This window comes from Cucurbita moschata, unplaced genomic scaffold (genome assembly GCF_002738365.1).
Source record: "Cucurbita moschata cultivar Rifu unplaced genomic scaffold, Cmos_1.0 Cmo_Scf00004, whole genome shotgun sequence".
Lineage (NCBI taxonomy): Eukaryota > Viridiplantae > Streptophyta > Magnoliopsida > Cucurbitales > Cucurbitaceae > Cucurbita > Cucurbita moschata.
This window is the reverse complement of record NW_019268520.1, coordinates 1,571,636-1,587,909: the sequence shown is the minus strand read 5'-3', so window position 1 is coordinate 1,587,909 and position 16,274 is coordinate 1,571,636. Positions and strand designations below refer to the sequence as shown.

Below are 16,274 nucleotides of genomic sequence, written 5' to 3'. Positions count from 1 at the left end.
AAAAAAAAAAAAAAAAAAAAAAAAAAAAAAAAAAAAAAAAAAAAAAAAAAAAAAAAAAAACCTAATAAATCGCAATGGAGATGAAGAAGATCGCCTGCGCCGTCCTCTTCGCTGCCGCAACCGTCAGCGCCGTCGTGGCTCACGACGAGGCGTTGGCTCCAGCACCTGGACCAAGCAGCGGTGCCGCTGCCGGCCTTCCAGCAATCGGCTCTGTCATTGGCGCTTCGTTGCTCTCTGTCGCGGCCTACTACCTGCAATGAGGGAAGGAATGAAGTGAGATGTAATTTGAGAGCTCGGTTGGTGCGGTGTTGGTATTTATATGGGGAAGAATTTTCGTTTATGAGTGGTTTTATTGTTGAATAATATAATATATATCCTTAATTAACACTTAGCTGTCTCACCATTTTCATAATTCATTTGCTAATTACTTCATAGCCTAATCTATTACTATCTCAAATTGGATGATCCCAATCTTAAAATTTTTGGGATGGAAAGAAATTATTTTAAATTACTTTTTTTTTAAGAAAATTAATAATGTTTTTTAAAATTCAATCAATTTTTTTAAATCTAAATAATCTTTACTCAATAAAATTATATAAAATAAAAAAAATTTGGATAGGATTGATTTAGAGTTTTATGAGGTACTTCTCAAATCAATTATAACACAAACTACATCAATCATTGGAAAGTGAGGACCTTCTCTCAACCTAATCAATTTTAATATTTATATTTTTAAAATATCTATTTTTTTTTTTGTTGAGAAAGTGAGTGTCGCACCCATCCCAATCAAAAGATGGTGAGAAGTGGAGTATTAAATATAAATTATGTTCGTATTAATATTGTAGTATACATAATCCAAACTTCATCACTAGTTTGTTAAAAGATTATTTAAAAAAATTGAAGCAAAATCAATGAGGACCTTATTTGGCCGACAAGTTGATGGTTGAAAACTGAGATGCCATTCCCACTTCCATAGGGAACAGAGACTTCAAAAAAACAAACAAACATAACTGTGTCTGAACCATGGTGGCTGTGGCTGTGGCTTCATCCAAAATCAACATCTAACACAGGATTCTACCTTTTAATGGATCAATCTACAAACTAACACCAAATGTCATCACGCCATCCAAAATCAACATCTAACACAGGATTCTACCTTTTAATGGATCAATCTACAAACTAACACCAAATGTCATCACGCATGCAGCATCCCTAAAAACTTCCATTTTCCCTCCCAACTTCTGCCCCTATAAAACACAACACAAAACCCACTTTTGTACCTAAGTTTGCTCTTCAATGAGACTCCCTCATTATTATGCTACTGCTGCTCTTTTGGCCCTTGCAATGGTGTGCTTCGAGATGAAGAAGGTCCATGGCATCGAGGCTGAGATATCTCCAATGCCTGCCATGGCTGCCGGCTCTGCAATTCCTTCTTCTACTGTTGCCTTTGCTTTCAATTCTGTATTCCCTCTGCTCTGTACTTTTGGTTTTCAAGCCTTCTTCTTGTCCTAAAACAATGGGTTTTGTAGCCTGTTTTGTGTTTGTTCTATCTGTATAGAAAAGAAAATGACCTAATTTGCTTTCTTCTCACCAAATAAGGCCATGCATTCATCCCATCTATATCATGATACTCATAATCAATGCAAACACATGCTATTATACAGGTACAAAGGCATGCTGATATACAACTACGCAAATTTATTCATTTTCTTTTCATGTAACACTATTTTTTTTTTTTTTTCACCTCAGTATTAAAAATTACAAAATATTATAATATCAGTTGAACAAAAAAAAAAAAGGTCTACAGACTACTCTTACTCTATTCACAAATTTAATCTAGTAGCTGAATAAGAATTCGGTGGGAGCTCAAAATTGTGAAATCATCTGAACCGCCATCATGAGTTTCCTAGCTATAAACTCACCAATTTCCATTCCCCAATGGAAACAAAAAAAATATTTCTCCTAGAAACTGCTAGAACTTCCCTTTGTCTCTGCTTTCTCAGCTTCCTCCACCATGATGCACGAAGAATCATGAACCACCAAAACAAAAAACAAAACCAAATTTGGGGAGGTCATACTTGATCTGCGTGATTCTCTTTCCGCAAAATAATTTTGAGAACAGTTTTTCTTGAGGAGATAACAGCTCTATCAATCGAGTGGTTCCCCTACTTGTCCGCTGGCTTAGGTTCTGTTCGAACGTAGGTGAGACTTCGAGCACCAGATGAGAGTACAGAATTACCAGAGAGAGAAGCACCATTGTCAGCAGTTGTGGTCTGACTATCTCGCTTCCACTGCATGCTCCTGGCACCAAGTTTTAGTGGGGGACGAGCCCTAAGTCCACCAGGAACGCCCCTCAGGAATGGACCTCTGGTAAATCTAGGAGTAGGAAATGGCGAGCCACGCACAGCACGAGGCCTGGTAACAATTGAAGCACCTTCTAATTGTGAACTATTTTTCCTTACGACCTGCAATGAAAAATCAACCAAACATGCAGCTTTATTCGTTGATGACATCATGCAGCAGATACCCCAACAAACTGTGGGTTCCAATCAATTCATGGTTTTCACATCATGATGAAAAAAGTTATGTTAAAATACCATTGAAAGAACAAATCAACCTAACGCAACTACGATTCTTGAACATTTTTCTTTATGAGAAAGCAAACTTTCGTTAAGATTAATGAAAGAAAAAGAAAAGGTGGGCACAAATAACGCCCAGGACTGGAAGGATCCTGTACATTTTTAATGTTTGCCTCTAGATGTCTACTACCATTTCCATTTCAGTCGTTTCAGAAACTTTATTTAACTTTCGCTCTCTGTTTAGTTAGGCATGAAAACACCAGCAAAAATCACTGATTATGTAAAAAGCAACCATATACTTGAATAACAACCCAGTTAAGAAAGAAAATAAAAAAATACCACCGGCCCACAACAGTAGAGATTGTGAACTGACCAACACAACTACCGAAACTAAGCACATAGGGGGGAGTTCGCGAACGCTTTTTCTTTCTATGGGTGATGATTCATACTACAGAAAAAAAATGTTAGAAATACGACATGTACCTTCAGAATCCTAGACATAAACGAGGTCCCGTCAAGAGACAACGCGTTCTCTGCAGATTCTTTTCTCATGAACTCTACATAAGCGGACCTGCTCCACTCGCATCACTCAATTTGTTAAAAAGCAATGTAACAAAAAGAGGTAGCAGGGGAACAATAAAGAACTGTAATGCCTTACCCTTTGGGTTGCCCAGTGGTTGCATCGGTTACTATGATGACTTTTACAACTTCTCCAAACTTGTTAAAATGCCTAGACAGGGTATCCTTTGTAGCAGCAAAGTGAACCTGTACGCGAAAATTAATGTAAGGTGATGAAAAGTCCCCAGTTCTTCACAAAAGCAACATATGAGTGACGTATTACATTGCTAACAAAAATGGTTCGAGCATCAGCATCCTCTAGAGGACGAGAGGCAGCAAATTGGCCTGCATAAGGTAACATAAGCAAATTATTTAGAATGAAAAACCAACTAAAGAATAATGAAGTACGACGCCAGAATGATAATGGATAGTCGATAATCAAATACAGGAAAAGATAGAATGAGAAACTTCATAAATAAAAGAAAAAGAGATAAACAAAAGAATTGTACAAACTAATTATCATTTAAATTGTAGAGCAAGCAACCAGAAAAGAGAGCCCACCATTAGCAGATACAGGAGGTTTCTGGAACTCTTTTTGAAGGTTTGCTGCTGGCCTTTTCTGTTGGTTAACAATATTAACTGCCTCACCATTCTCCGTAACTTGCACAGCAGATCCGGTACCTTGTAACTCACCCTCCTGCAAAAACTTTTGACCACCAAGTTCAGGAATCTGCCCAGGGTCCTGATAGTGAGGTGGTTTCCAAGTATTAACATTCACAGAGATGTTTACAATGTCACGTGAGGAATTTGTAACTAAGGAAGGTTGATCCTTCTGTTTGTATTGTGTCATGCGTTCATCTTCAGAGTTCTCGACATCCCTGAATGGCACAGTTCGCAAATTGCCTCCCTTTCTCACTCCTGATTCTGCAGTCCAAGAATCATCAAGTACTCTGTGACCCTGAATATTAACATCTTCATTTTCAGATATAGAATCTGATGCTAATCGAGTTTCAGGTTCAAACATGCCCTCATTGGGAGCATATTTCCCACTATAATTGCTTCTCCCGAGATAGGTGGCTGAGTATGGTCGATCCTGTGTACGATTGAGTTCCCCATATTCATCATCCCCTACAGAAGTTACTCCATATTCTGCAATTTGGCCACTGGACTCAGTTAAATCCATATCACAAGATTGACGACCAAGTCGGTCAAAAACACTGGAGGATTTAACTCTTATCACATCTTCAGCTGCCTCAGTCACAGCCTTAATAACAGTTGCCATAGGATTTGGCACTTTTGCAACAGATTGAAGCCGCCTGGGACGATTAGTTGTGTCACTATTGGATACAGAAACAACCGAACGAAGACGCTTTGGAAGGGTCTCCTTATCTTCATTAGAGGGCTTCGTGGTGGCCACAGCATCTCGCATTGCAAACTGGAGCAGCCGCCGAGGGGCAGCAATGCTTACCTGAAAGGCTGCCTCCCTCTGTAAAACACAAAACATAATTCATTTCCAATTAGAATAATGCATCAATAAACAATCCAATATTCTGGACCGAGTTATTTCCAATTACTAAAAATATCAAAACTGGGGTAGTTTAGTAGAGCATTCAAACTATTGCAGAAAAAAGTCTCAAAAACAAATCAAGAATACTTTTTTAGAAAGGGAAACAAATTCATTGATAGTGAAATGGAGGGAGGAAGAAAACTCTCAGAGCACTAAAAGGTGCATTACAAAAAATTCAAAAAACTTTCCAATTGAAACTAACGTATGGAGTGCCCTTCCAGTGACAAGCATCCATGCCATCTTGCCCACTACTCGTTTGCCTCACACTGTTTGTTTTCTAATATTGAGCAAAATTATAGCATAATATTTCATGTTTCTGGTTTATCCATTCATATGAATTAGACTAAACTACAGTTCTGATCATTACTTTCCCAACAAATAATGTCAAAATTGAATATAGTTATGTATTACATAAAAAAGAACCAGAATTTAAACATAGCATATCAACAAGGCAAGAAGAAGAAATTAGAGTTCACACAGTCAGAAAAACAAAACACGTACATAAGGGTTAATAGGTCTTGGGCACCATAATTGAGGACTTCTTTAAAGTTGAGAAACTTTAAAAAATTTAATACATAAAAACATACAGTTTAAAACAAAAATTTGTGGGTTCCTAAAATTGCAAAGCTATTACATTGCAAACTGTGAAATAACAAGATATGGTTCAACGAACCATTTGCCCATTGCTTTTCACTAATTCAAATTTCACGTGTTCAAAAAATAAAAAATAAAAATAAAAATAAATCAAATTTCACATTTTAAAACCCAGTTACCTGCTTCTAGGTAAAAAATCAGAAGAGAAAAGTCAGACCACGAACCTCAGTGCCTTGATGATCATCAGCTCGGCTCCTTTTCCTGTGACTGGGAACTTGTTCAGGAGAAGAATGCTTGACACGACTAACTTCAGATCTTGGAGCAACACGGGTTTCATCATTAGCAATTCCTTTCCATTCCCTATTATGCTGTCTGCTAGATAATTGTTCCGACTTCCCTCTTTCTGAATCAGACTCCAGATTGTTAGAATTATTTCTTATATCTGGTTCTACTACCGGAGACTTTGCTCTGGGCACCTCATTGTCATTGGCAGAAGATTTAGTAGGCGGCTCCACGTATAAATCCAAACATGAAGCCAGATGATCCCACAGCCTGTTGAAATAAGCTTATAAAACTGTTAAATCAACTAGCTACAAGAATGACTCGACACAAGTTATAACCCAAATTACAAATATGAACAAGGGTGATGAGAATCAAATTACCAAGATACAAAAGAACGGCTCTCATCTGCCAAAAATACATTAAGTTCATTCTGTGCTTCTTCTTTGCGCCTGCCGTTCCTCAACAAGACAATCACGTATTCCTACCCAAAGAACATTCATTACATTTAATACAACTTGATTCTTCAAACAGACGTTCTAAATACCATACTTCGGAACCACATTATGATGGTTATAAAAAAAAAATGAAACATGGATGCAATTTAAGCAACAGATAAACATGCATATGAAAAATGCATAAGTATAACTTTTAATTAAATTTAAAATGCAGTAAAGAGAGTTACCACAATCTCATGCAGCAATACCTGGGAGAAAAAATGGATATTCAAAGGCTAAGCGATACCACATCACTTAAATAAATGCCAACATCTCAAAATAAATTTTCAAGCATTCAGCTTTAAAAACTAGTTAATATCTAATATATTATAGAGAGAGAGACTTTAAAAAAAACTCAAAGAAAGCCCAGCTACACTAAAAACAAAATGAGACCTACGGAATAATTACACAAGTCTTTACGAACATAAACTTAAAGTGTTAATATAATTAAATTTACAAGATCTTTGGATAATTGGTTATCAGACATGGTATTAGAGCAAGAGGTCTTGTGTTCAAACTCTTATAATGTCGCTTTCTTCCTAATTACTATTGATTTTCACTTGTTAGGCACTCACAAGTAGGGGGAGTGTTGGAGAGTTGATATCATTAAATTGACCAAAACCCATAAGCTTAAGCTTTTGGGTTGATTGGTAATCTAATAGAGACCCAAAGCGAGGTATGAAATCAAACAAGGGACCACACCTCACCCATATATTGCTCCACTCCACTAAAAATCTTGTTGTTCCTTTCTTTCCAAATTCCCAAAAGAATACCACTAAGACATGCTAACCACAACAAACGACCATTGTCATGAAAGGAGGAAGGGAAAGCAATTCCTTGAGCATGGAACTAGAAATTCTTGACTAAACCAACCAGAAGGAGGACTCAAAAAGGTTGCTCTACACCGATCTAGCAAACTGACATGACCACGTGAGATGATCTAGATCCTCGGCAACTCGCCTACAAAGAATGTAAGACAAGGGTCTGATCACCTTAGACACGAACCTAAGAACACAATCCAATGTATTAACCCTGCTAACGAGGATCTGCCACACATAAAATTTGCCATTCTTCAAGATTTTGCTCTTCCAAACCATGGAAATTGGAAGAATGAGTTCACATGGAAAGGTAATCTTCAAAAGAATGTAAAGAAAGAATAGCATTGAGATGATAGAAAGGTAAAAAAAATAGCAAGATTACTAAAACATGGTTAATGCTTTCTTAAAGAGGACATCTTCTTATCAAGATGAATGCCTCTAGTGTGGTTTGAAGAAACCCTTAAAGAACAACCGGGTCTCTCCAAGAGCTAATTAGCCCCAACCTTGTATAAGTAATAGAGCCATCCTCGGGTGCATAAGGATTGACCAAGCTAGACTTGTTTGCCTAAGAAAATTGGACTCAAGCATAACAACAGTTAATAAAGCAAACCCCAAACAGAAATAACCGAACAATAACAAAATACCCATTCCTTAGGCCCCAAAGAATCATGTCCTAGTCACTCCTATGATTAAACAATTATATTACCCGCCTTTACATCACTTGCGGTCCCCTCCATGCGAAGCTTAAGAGTTGAAACCTTCACTCTTTAATAGCTTCCTTGTACAAACCAAAAAATTATCAAATCTAACTAGACCTCATAGATGTTTGTTGGACTTCTTTTTCTTCTTCAAATTTTCAGTATCTACGGACCCTCTCAAGATGTCCATCTCAAGATTTTTTTTTTTTTTTTTTTTTTTTTTTTTGGAGGGAATTGGACAATCTTGGGCGCCTTTGTTATGGCTGCAACCTTTCTCTTAAAGGTTCAATTTCTCTTCTGCTAATTTTCTTCTTTTCAGGCTTTTCAATATTTATGGCCCCTCTCCAGACATATCCAGGTTTCAATTTTAGGAAATTGGAAAATCTTGGGTGCCTCTGTTATGGCTAATTGAGTAGTTGAGAAGGAAGATGCTTCAATACCTTTTAATGAAGCTGGGAGAAATTCACTGCGAAAAGCATGAAGCTCTTTGACGAGGTTGTTGACAACCTCTCCTTCATTGATGTCCCTCCCTCATAACAGAGCCAAGTTAACTTGATCCAAGATGGACTGATTGGTCCCTCATTGATAGATTTTTAGTCTCCCATGATTGGTTACGCTTAAATCTCCGAAGAATTAAAACACCTTGAAATGCCTACCTCCAACCGCTAAATGACCCTTCAAGAAATCTTCTGGTATCAAACGGGATCCTGCCCTTTTTAAATTCATAAATATGAGGCTCAAGCACAGCAATTTCCCAAAGACTTACAAAAGTTGGTGGAACACTGCTCTAATCTTGAAGGTTGGCTAAGGTATGGTCTGATTTGCAAATTTAAAAAAACGAAAAGCTTGCTGAAAAGATGGAACCTTCAGAAAAGCTGAAATTCTTGATGATCCCAAAGCTCTAGACCACTTGCAAAACTTTTCCCTGCTTGAAGCAAACGGTCTTCTCAAATTAATCTCGAATCCCAACTCAATGATCTATTTTGGAAAGAGATTTGTTTGGACATGAAGATACAATCCACATAGCTCGCAGGAGACATGTCAAGAAGAGAAGAATATTATAACACTAGCTCTTTCCACACATATTCAAAAGGCGTTTCTTGCTTTATCCAGGATCCATACTCAAATAACAGGTGGCAAAGTTTATATCAAACAGTTTCGGTCGGTTCTCAACCTTAGAGACACCCAAGGATTGCTTTAGATCGAGGCTAAATTTCGAGTAGACAAAATTATTTAAGCTATTTCACATTTGGGAAGTAAGAAAGCTCAAAAACCTGATGGATTCACCACTACTAAATCCTTTTAGAACTCTTGAAACACCCTCAAGGAAGATATTATGAGTATTCCAATATCTTTTTTCAGAATGATATTCTCAATAAATCCCTCAAAGAAATCTAATGCAAAGATTACAAAACATTTTCGTCCAATTAGCTCAATCTCAATTTCTTGCCTCTACAAATATATAACAACCCGCGAATCCTACATTTCCATTTCTTCAACCAAACAAATTCCCCAACAACCAGTCATGAAGAAGAAAATGACCTCCACATGAATAACCTAAAAAAATTTCTAAAACTCCCGGGCAGACTCGTCACAAAACCGACAATGACATTGCTTCGCAAAAACCAGGCACATGAATGTTAAAAGGCCAGGGTAGTCCGTACCACGAGAGTGTCGTCAGTATAATCGCCCATGAATTCCTTCATCTTCAGCTTTATCCTCTCTCTGAGCTTCGCCATTCCCTCGCCACTGAAATCAACCTTGAACGTCCGATCATCACTACCCATCTCGGATGCGTTCTATCACGAAGCTTCACAATCGAGAACCCCGAACGCTTAATTTTAATAACACTAACACCGGAGTTCAATCGATATTCAAACCCTCAAATATTAAACTCCCGAATTGCAGCTTCCATGAACCCTAGCCGGTTCCACCGATCCTGTGAAAACTGGACAGAGAAAACCAATTAACAAGGAAGCCGCTGGAAATTAAACGCAGAAACGCAACGGAGAGCGGATTTCATCAGAGAACATGGCTGAGTGAGAGAGATTTGAGATGAACAGAACAAAAATAGAAAAATAGAAAAATAGAAAAATAGAAAAATAGAAAAATGGAAAAACGGAAAAATGAAAGAGCTTAGCCAATGGAAACTCTTGGGCCCTGTTTTTTGCAAAATTACTCTAAATGGGCCGATCGATTTGGGCCATGATTTTGGAATTCCAAATTTTTAAATATTTAATTAATCCTAACCTATTTAAATTTTTAAATAATTAATTAATAAGTTAAATATAAATTTAAATTTCATATCTAATCAAATTTCAAATTTTAATTTTGTGTCAAACAATAAAAAATAAATTTATTACACGTAATAATAAAAGTTTAAAAATATTAGAACCACGATTTTCAAAATTTGAGAGATTACCATTAATTTAACGAAAAAAATTAAAACACATTTTATTAGTCTCCCTTCAAAAATTTGAAGTTACTTGTCTTTATTTTATATAGGTAGCCTATTGTTGCGTCGTTCAACATTTAAATTATAGATTTTTACTTATAATATGTTATTAAAAATTTAAATGTAATTACCAATTTTAAAAGTTTGTGACGATTTAAATAAATGTGTAATTAAACAAAGTTTGTCGTAGATATTTTTACTTTATCGTTAATTTTTTTATATAGTTTTTTATTTAAATTTATACTTTTTTTCCCCCAAATTATTTAAAATTATTTTCATTTTATTAAAAAAAACATTTGAATTACTGATGAATTTTTTAAAACAAAAATAATTTTTTAAAATTTTGTATTTTGTTAAAAAAAGTTGCTTAAATTTCAAGAGAAATTTGTATTTTAGCCTAATTTTAAAAAATCAATAATTACAAATAAGACTATAATAATTGCAACAAATAAAATAAAATTTGCTTCCTTTCACACTCTCCTTCATTTATTTTTATAATAAATAATCTATAATCAAATTATAAAATGAGTAAAATACTTTTTTGGTCTAGCTTCTATTTGGTACATAAATTTCAAAATTCACATTTTTATCCTTGAATTTGTAAAGGAATTATTTTGAAAATATATATTTTTTAAAATAATTTATAGAATAAATGAAATATTATGGAAAAAAAAAAACAAATGGATGGAAATTATAAAGATGACAATTAGATTTAAGCTAAGAATAATTTCAGTAAAATTATAAATAATTTGGTTCGTGGAATTTGTACTTGAAGTGGCAATACAAAAGAAGGGAAGAGAAATAAAAGGTCAACGTTTGACTTGGTCAAGGACAAAATTACCAACTAGGTTGACAGTAGTGGGCCCACTAGTAGCCAGCGTGGATATTAAATTAATTAGAAATAAATAATTGGGGTTCCGTATCAAATCTCGACGCCTTCCTTGATGCTTCACCCTAATGGACGACAGCTTATTCCCACTAATTAATGTCATAATTTTCTTAATATTATTTTCATTTATAAATATTCACATTTGTTGCAGAAATTAACGATTTAATTTATTTTTTCTCATAATTAAATAAAATATTTGTAAATAATAATTAAAAACAAAAAAAACAAAAGAACACAAGTCAAATTTGTTTAGTCCATATATTTTAAAATTTTAATTTTATGTTGGGTAAATTTCTTAATTTTTAATTTATGTCTAATAAATTTATTTTTTAAATTTTTAATATCAAATTATTTTTTTTTAAAATTTATTATATTTTTAGATATCTCATTTTAAGTTTAATAAAAACGTGACCGGTCAACTCATATTAATTAAATTAAAAAAATTAAATTATTATTTATTTATTTTCTAGAAAGATGGAGACATTTTAGGCGTGTAGACTTTTTTCGGAGCAAAGGGAGACGCGTACAATACGCACGTGTATTTCACGTGCGAATATGAAAAAAAAAAAAAAAAAAGGCGTTGCTAATGTTGTTGGGTTGCTGCTTGCTTGGTGAATGGTGACAGAGCTAAATGACGAAAATACCCTTTCCTAAAAAAGCGCTACCCAGAGAAATGTTCCTCTGCTCTGCAGTCAGATAGGGCGGCTTCAAAAGCCTCCGTTTTCCTTTTTTTTTTTTTTTAAATATTATATAAAATTCAATGAAATTAAAAATTAATGTAATTGTATCTTTAAAATAATATTTCTCTCTCTCTCCATCATCACCTCCACCTGGCTCCGCGTGTACGTCGTGCATTTACCAATTTACCCTTGGATTTTATTCAAATTATAAATGCCTTTTTTTTTTTAATAAATTAATATTCTTACTAATTAAAACTTAATTGAACGTTTAATACATTTCCATCTAAATAAAAAAAATTTTAAGATATTTCTACAAAATAGTATTTTAACCTTATTCATTTATTTTCGGTGTAATCTTTTTTACGTCACGATAAATTAATTAAGAACTAAGAAGATTTATATATTATGAATTTCGCGGGAAAAAAATATATTATATTTTTGTAGTAATTTTAAGCATTTGATATTTGTTAATTAATTATTTTATTTTTCAAACTTGGTATCGTCAAAGAAATGACATGAAAATAACATGCAAAGGTCTCGAATAAAGTCATTCTTTATTATATATGATTGAATAATTTATTTTGTAATTATAGCCACAACACCTGTGTAGTTAAATGTTATTGAGTTTTTAATTATTAAAATATTATAAAATTCAAATATAAAATATTTACAAATTATAATGCATCACCAATATCGGTTATAAACATTAAAAATTCATAATTTTTTAAAAAGTAAAGTAAGGTTGAATTGTAACCCTATTTTTTTATTGATTGGGTTAACTTGACTAAAATAATGCAACCTGCACATCGAACGGTATCTTTGGTCTTCTAAAAATGAAACTAACCTTTATAGTTTGAATCGGGTAGTCTAAGTTAATCGAGTTATCAAGTTATGTTATATCTTTACCATTGGCCAACATTCGTTCGGATTTACTATTTTTTTAAAATCCTTATATGTATAATTATACACTAAACTAAAAAAAAATAATATGACCAATAAATTATAAATAGATGTCAACTAGAATATAATTTATTAAATAATATGTAATTATCATATTAAAAAAGTTTGCGACGAATAAAGAAGGAAAATAAAAATGCAGCAGACGAACTACCTATTGACTTTGACGCAGCCAATGAGCATCAAAAGGCGGTTATAAAAATAATCATGTGGCTTAGGAAGCGGACTCAGGGAAATAAAAATAGAAAGGACCACAGGCAATAATTTTTCTTTTTTTTTTTTTTTAACGAAGGCCTGCAACGTCAGAGCTAATCCAGGACCACCAGAGGGATTGGAAGGTAAATAGATAAATACGAGGAGGGTATTTATGTCAATGAGGGAAAAAAGGAGAAATTGTTTGATGCGCGTGTGTATGAGGCCCATATTCTATCTCAAATCGCGGCCCCTTTTCCATCCCTTCATATTACCGCTCCTCGCTTCCTCCTCCTTCGACAAATCCTCAAAATCCATCCAACAATTTTTCTTCTTAATTCTTTGTTGTTGTTGTTCTTGTTGTTCTTGTGTAAATCTTACGGAGAGTCGGATCGGAGACATGGCTCAGAGGACCGAGAAGGAGGAGACGGAGTTGAAGGTACCGGAGACCATCACGTTGTGCGTCAACAACTGCGGATTCACCGGTAATCCGACCACCAATAACATGTGCCAGAAGTGCTTTAACGCCACCACGGCTACGGCGACTACGGCGTCGTCGTCGTCTTCGAATACTGGAATATCGGTGCCTCGGAAGTTGTCCGGTGAGAAAAGTTCGAGATCTAGATCTCGATCGCCTGTGCTAATGGATTCCGTTCGCGACAGTAGCAGGAATATGTCCGTGGATCGGTTCAAATCTGAGGAATCTGCCAAGCGTCAGGTGAATCGATGCTCCGGATGCAGAAAGAGAGTCGGATTGACCGGTTTTCGATGCCGATGTGGGGAGCTGTTTTGCGCTGAACACCGGTACTCCGATCGCCATGACTGCAGCTTCGATTACAAAGCCGCTGGTCGCGACGCGATTGCAAGGGAAAATCCAGTCGTTAAAGCGCCGAAGATCGTTAGAGTCTGATTTGTATAAAACGTCAAAAAAGACAAAAGATAGAACAATCATATTTGATCTGATATGTCAAATTTAAGATCGTGGACTCGAAAGAGAAAAATGAAATTTCTACGGAAACGAAGGTTATAAATCCTGCAGTTTCTCTCTCGGAGATCATAGATCTATTGAGAGGGAGTGAGGAATTAGTCGTCGAATATCACGATCATCGTGTTTGATTGATAAATATGAATTATCTCGTTTATTTTTAATTTTTCGATTTATATTTCTGCTTCCTTCACCTTTCTGGTTTCTGGAAAATGAAAATCCATAAATTACTTGTAGATCTCTTCAATATTCAATCGATTCTCGTGTTCTTCTCTTCCGTTCCCTCTATCTTCGAATCGTTCATATGGCAGATTTCGTAAATTCGATCGAAATTTCTGAGCCGGTGGACTTTTCAGTTGTTTGCTCGATAATTTTCCTGGTTGGGAATTGGGAAATGCAAAAACCATGTGCTCGGCTCGGCAATAACATCTCTCGAGAACTGAAAGAGATACGAGATGGTTAAAAACACGAGAACGGCACGCGAGATATCGTGATTATGATTGGCAATCAGAAGGACTAATGAAAAGGCGCCACGTATCTGTCTTAGACAGATGTACAGTGCAGTGTGGTACTGATGGGTGAAACAAATTGTTTTAAGAGCGGTGAGATGAATGACACGTGTACGAAGGAGGATGAAAAGGAGGATCGGACGGCTACGATGTGGTGGAGGGTACGTGGTGGCGCGTGGACAGTCTGGCAGCATTTTAAGTAGGTGGGGAGAGGGATGTGCGAAATGAATAAAAGCTGTCAATAAATACAAATTTGTCTACCTCCTTATTATTCCTCTCTCCCTCATTTTTTAATAATAAATATATTAATTATAAATTTATTTTCTCAACTGTTAAATGTACTAAAAAATAAATTATGAATATTAAAAGATGTACTCTTTTGAACTTTTTACTTTTTCTATATTTTTAATTATGAGTACATTTATTAATTTTAAAAAATATAATATGTTAGGAAAATGTAGTTGTAATTATAATTACCTTTTGAAATATTTTTATTATTAAGCGACTTAACAAAATTAAAAATTGAGAAATTAAATACCATAAGTACAAAAATTTCAATATTTAAATTACAATTTTACTGAAATTGTAAAAGTAAAATTTTTTATTTATCCAAACGGAGATTTTAATATCTAACCTTAAAAAAAAAAAAAGAAATATAAAAGAAAATTAAAGTGAAACGTGGGCCCAAATAGTGCCACCTGTACTCTCGGTAGGGACCATAATAAAATGAAGAGGCATGGGTTACCATATCTATATTTAATATTATTTAAAATATTTCAATACATATTTAACCGATTTAAATATCATTTAAGTTTTAAATATGTATTTTAATTAATGCGTATAATTTATTTAATTCTTCTAGTTTGAATGTATCAATACAATAAATATGTTTTTTAAAGTTAAATTTAACCCTTCAAATTAAATATTTTTTTAAATTTATCTAATATTTTAAATATTAATTTAAATACACAGTTAACTAATCCATTTTCATTTATTAACTATAAATCACCCTTGCAATGTTTTGACGGAAGAATGACTAAGTCATTGATCATCTAATAAACAATTTACTTATAATTCAATTATTAACTAAGTCTCTCGGGGCAATGAGAGAATGAGACTCCATTGTTCAAGTTCTAAAATCGACACGTAAGAGAACTAATCATTTACTTGTCCTTATACGAAAATGAGTGAATTTAATCTCTTGAACTATGTTCCCAAGTTTCTATTTGGTCACATTTTAAAAATAGTAAACTTATTAAATCGACTACAAATCTCGTTATCACCCATGCAAATCAAAGGACAAACTCTCATATAACTCACTTAGAAATAAGATCGAGTTGCATATGACCATCTTGTGAAATATTAATTATTTCAATTAACAAATTCATAGATAAATTAAATATTTTGTGATCGGATTGTATAGAATATTCATACTCACATGTCTCCACATTAACATTTCCAAATCATTTGTAATAATTTACAAAGTGGGCTCTATAAATAAGGTTAACAAGGTAAAACACTCAAATTTATATGTATATAATAATACTGTGATTTGTGAATATTTGATATTTTAATTATTAATACAACGGTATTGTAGATAAATAGAACAACTCAATAATCAAAACCCAATAAATAGACTATTGGGTTGAGAACTTCATTCAGTTGCTCTGATCATTAGTCCAACCAACCCAAAAATTTAGGTCCGTAAAAAAAAAGATTTATTCAAACTAAATCTAAAAAGAATTAATATTCCTAAATCAAAATCAGGTGGGCACCACATCTTTGTTATTATTTTCCTTTTTCCAAAAGGTACGAACAAAAAGTGACCTAATTTTGAGGACTTCGCCCCTTTTCAACTTTAAACATAATATATAATTGTATTTTTATAACTAAGTTTTGAAGTCTGTGTTCATACTTCCTTTTTTTAAAAAAAGAAAAACCTTTTAATTTATACAATATGTCTGCAGAATTGATTTTTTTTTTTTTTTTTTTTTTTTTTTTTTTTTTTTTTTTTTTT

At 34.0% G+C, this 16,274-nt stretch overlaps 2 protein-coding genes across 4 annotated transcripts; one reads left to right on the top strand and one right to left on the bottom strand.

Moving 5' to 3' along the window:
- Positions 1 to 1,606: 1,606 nt before the first annotated feature.
- LOC111442109 (nucleolin 1-like) lies at positions 1,607 to 9,689 on the bottom strand. 3 transcript variants are annotated; one of them, XM_023079385.1, is made up of 9 exons: positions 9,255 to 9,689; positions 5,961 to 6,061; positions 5,523 to 5,850; positions 3,928 to 4,623; positions 3,699 to 3,843; positions 3,421 to 3,482; positions 3,238 to 3,344; positions 3,063 to 3,150; positions 1,607 to 2,465 (listed from the first exon to the last, which is right to left on the bottom strand). In XM_023079385.1, the coding sequence occupies exons 1-9, from the start codon at positions 9,375 to 9,377 to the stop codon at positions 2,166 to 2,168; spliced, it is 1,950 nt and encodes a 649-aa protein (XP_022935153.1). In that variant the 5' UTR covers positions 9,378 to 9,689; the 3' UTR covers positions 1,607 to 2,165. The 3 variants fall into 3 exon arrangements, with proteins under 3 accessions (XP_022935153.1, XP_022935154.1, XP_022935152.1); XM_023079386.1 differs by having other exon boundaries at positions 3,699 to 3,834; XM_023079384.1 differs by having other exon boundaries at positions 1,608 to 2,465; positions 3,699 to 4,623.
- A 3,305-nt stretch (positions 9,690 to 12,994) lies between these two features.
- LOC111442355 (zinc finger A20 and AN1 domain-containing stress-associated protein 5-like) lies at positions 12,995 to 14,002 on the top strand. The gene has a single exon (XM_023079735.1). The coding sequence runs from the start codon at positions 13,164 to 13,166 to the stop codon at positions 13,671 to 13,673; it is 510 nt and encodes a 169-aa protein (XP_022935503.1). The 5' UTR covers positions 12,995 to 13,163; the 3' UTR covers positions 13,674 to 14,002.
- The last annotated feature ends 2,272 nt before the right edge of the window (positions 14,003 to 16,274 follow it).

What these genes read in the sequence shown, in the direction of transcription:
- LOC111442109 (XM_023079384.1), bottom strand. Translation starts at nt 9,377, where the DNA reads ATGGGTAGTGATGATCGGACGTTCAAGGTTGATTTCAGTGGCGAGGGA. An exon ending in ACCTCCTGTATCTGCTAATG is followed by an intron (nt 3,483 to 3,698) that starts GTGGGCTCTCTT and finishes TACCTTATGCAG; the next exon opens with GCCAATTTGCTGCCTCTCGT. An exon ending in TTATGTCTAGGATTCTGAAG is followed by an intron (nt 2,466 to 3,062) that starts GTACATGTCGTA and finishes TTTTCATTGCAG; the next exon opens with GTCGTAAGGAAAAATAGTTC.
- LOC111442355 (XM_023079735.1), top strand. Translation starts at nt 13,164, where the DNA reads ATGGCTCAGAGGACCGAGAAGGAGGAGACGGAGTTGAAGGTACCGGAG.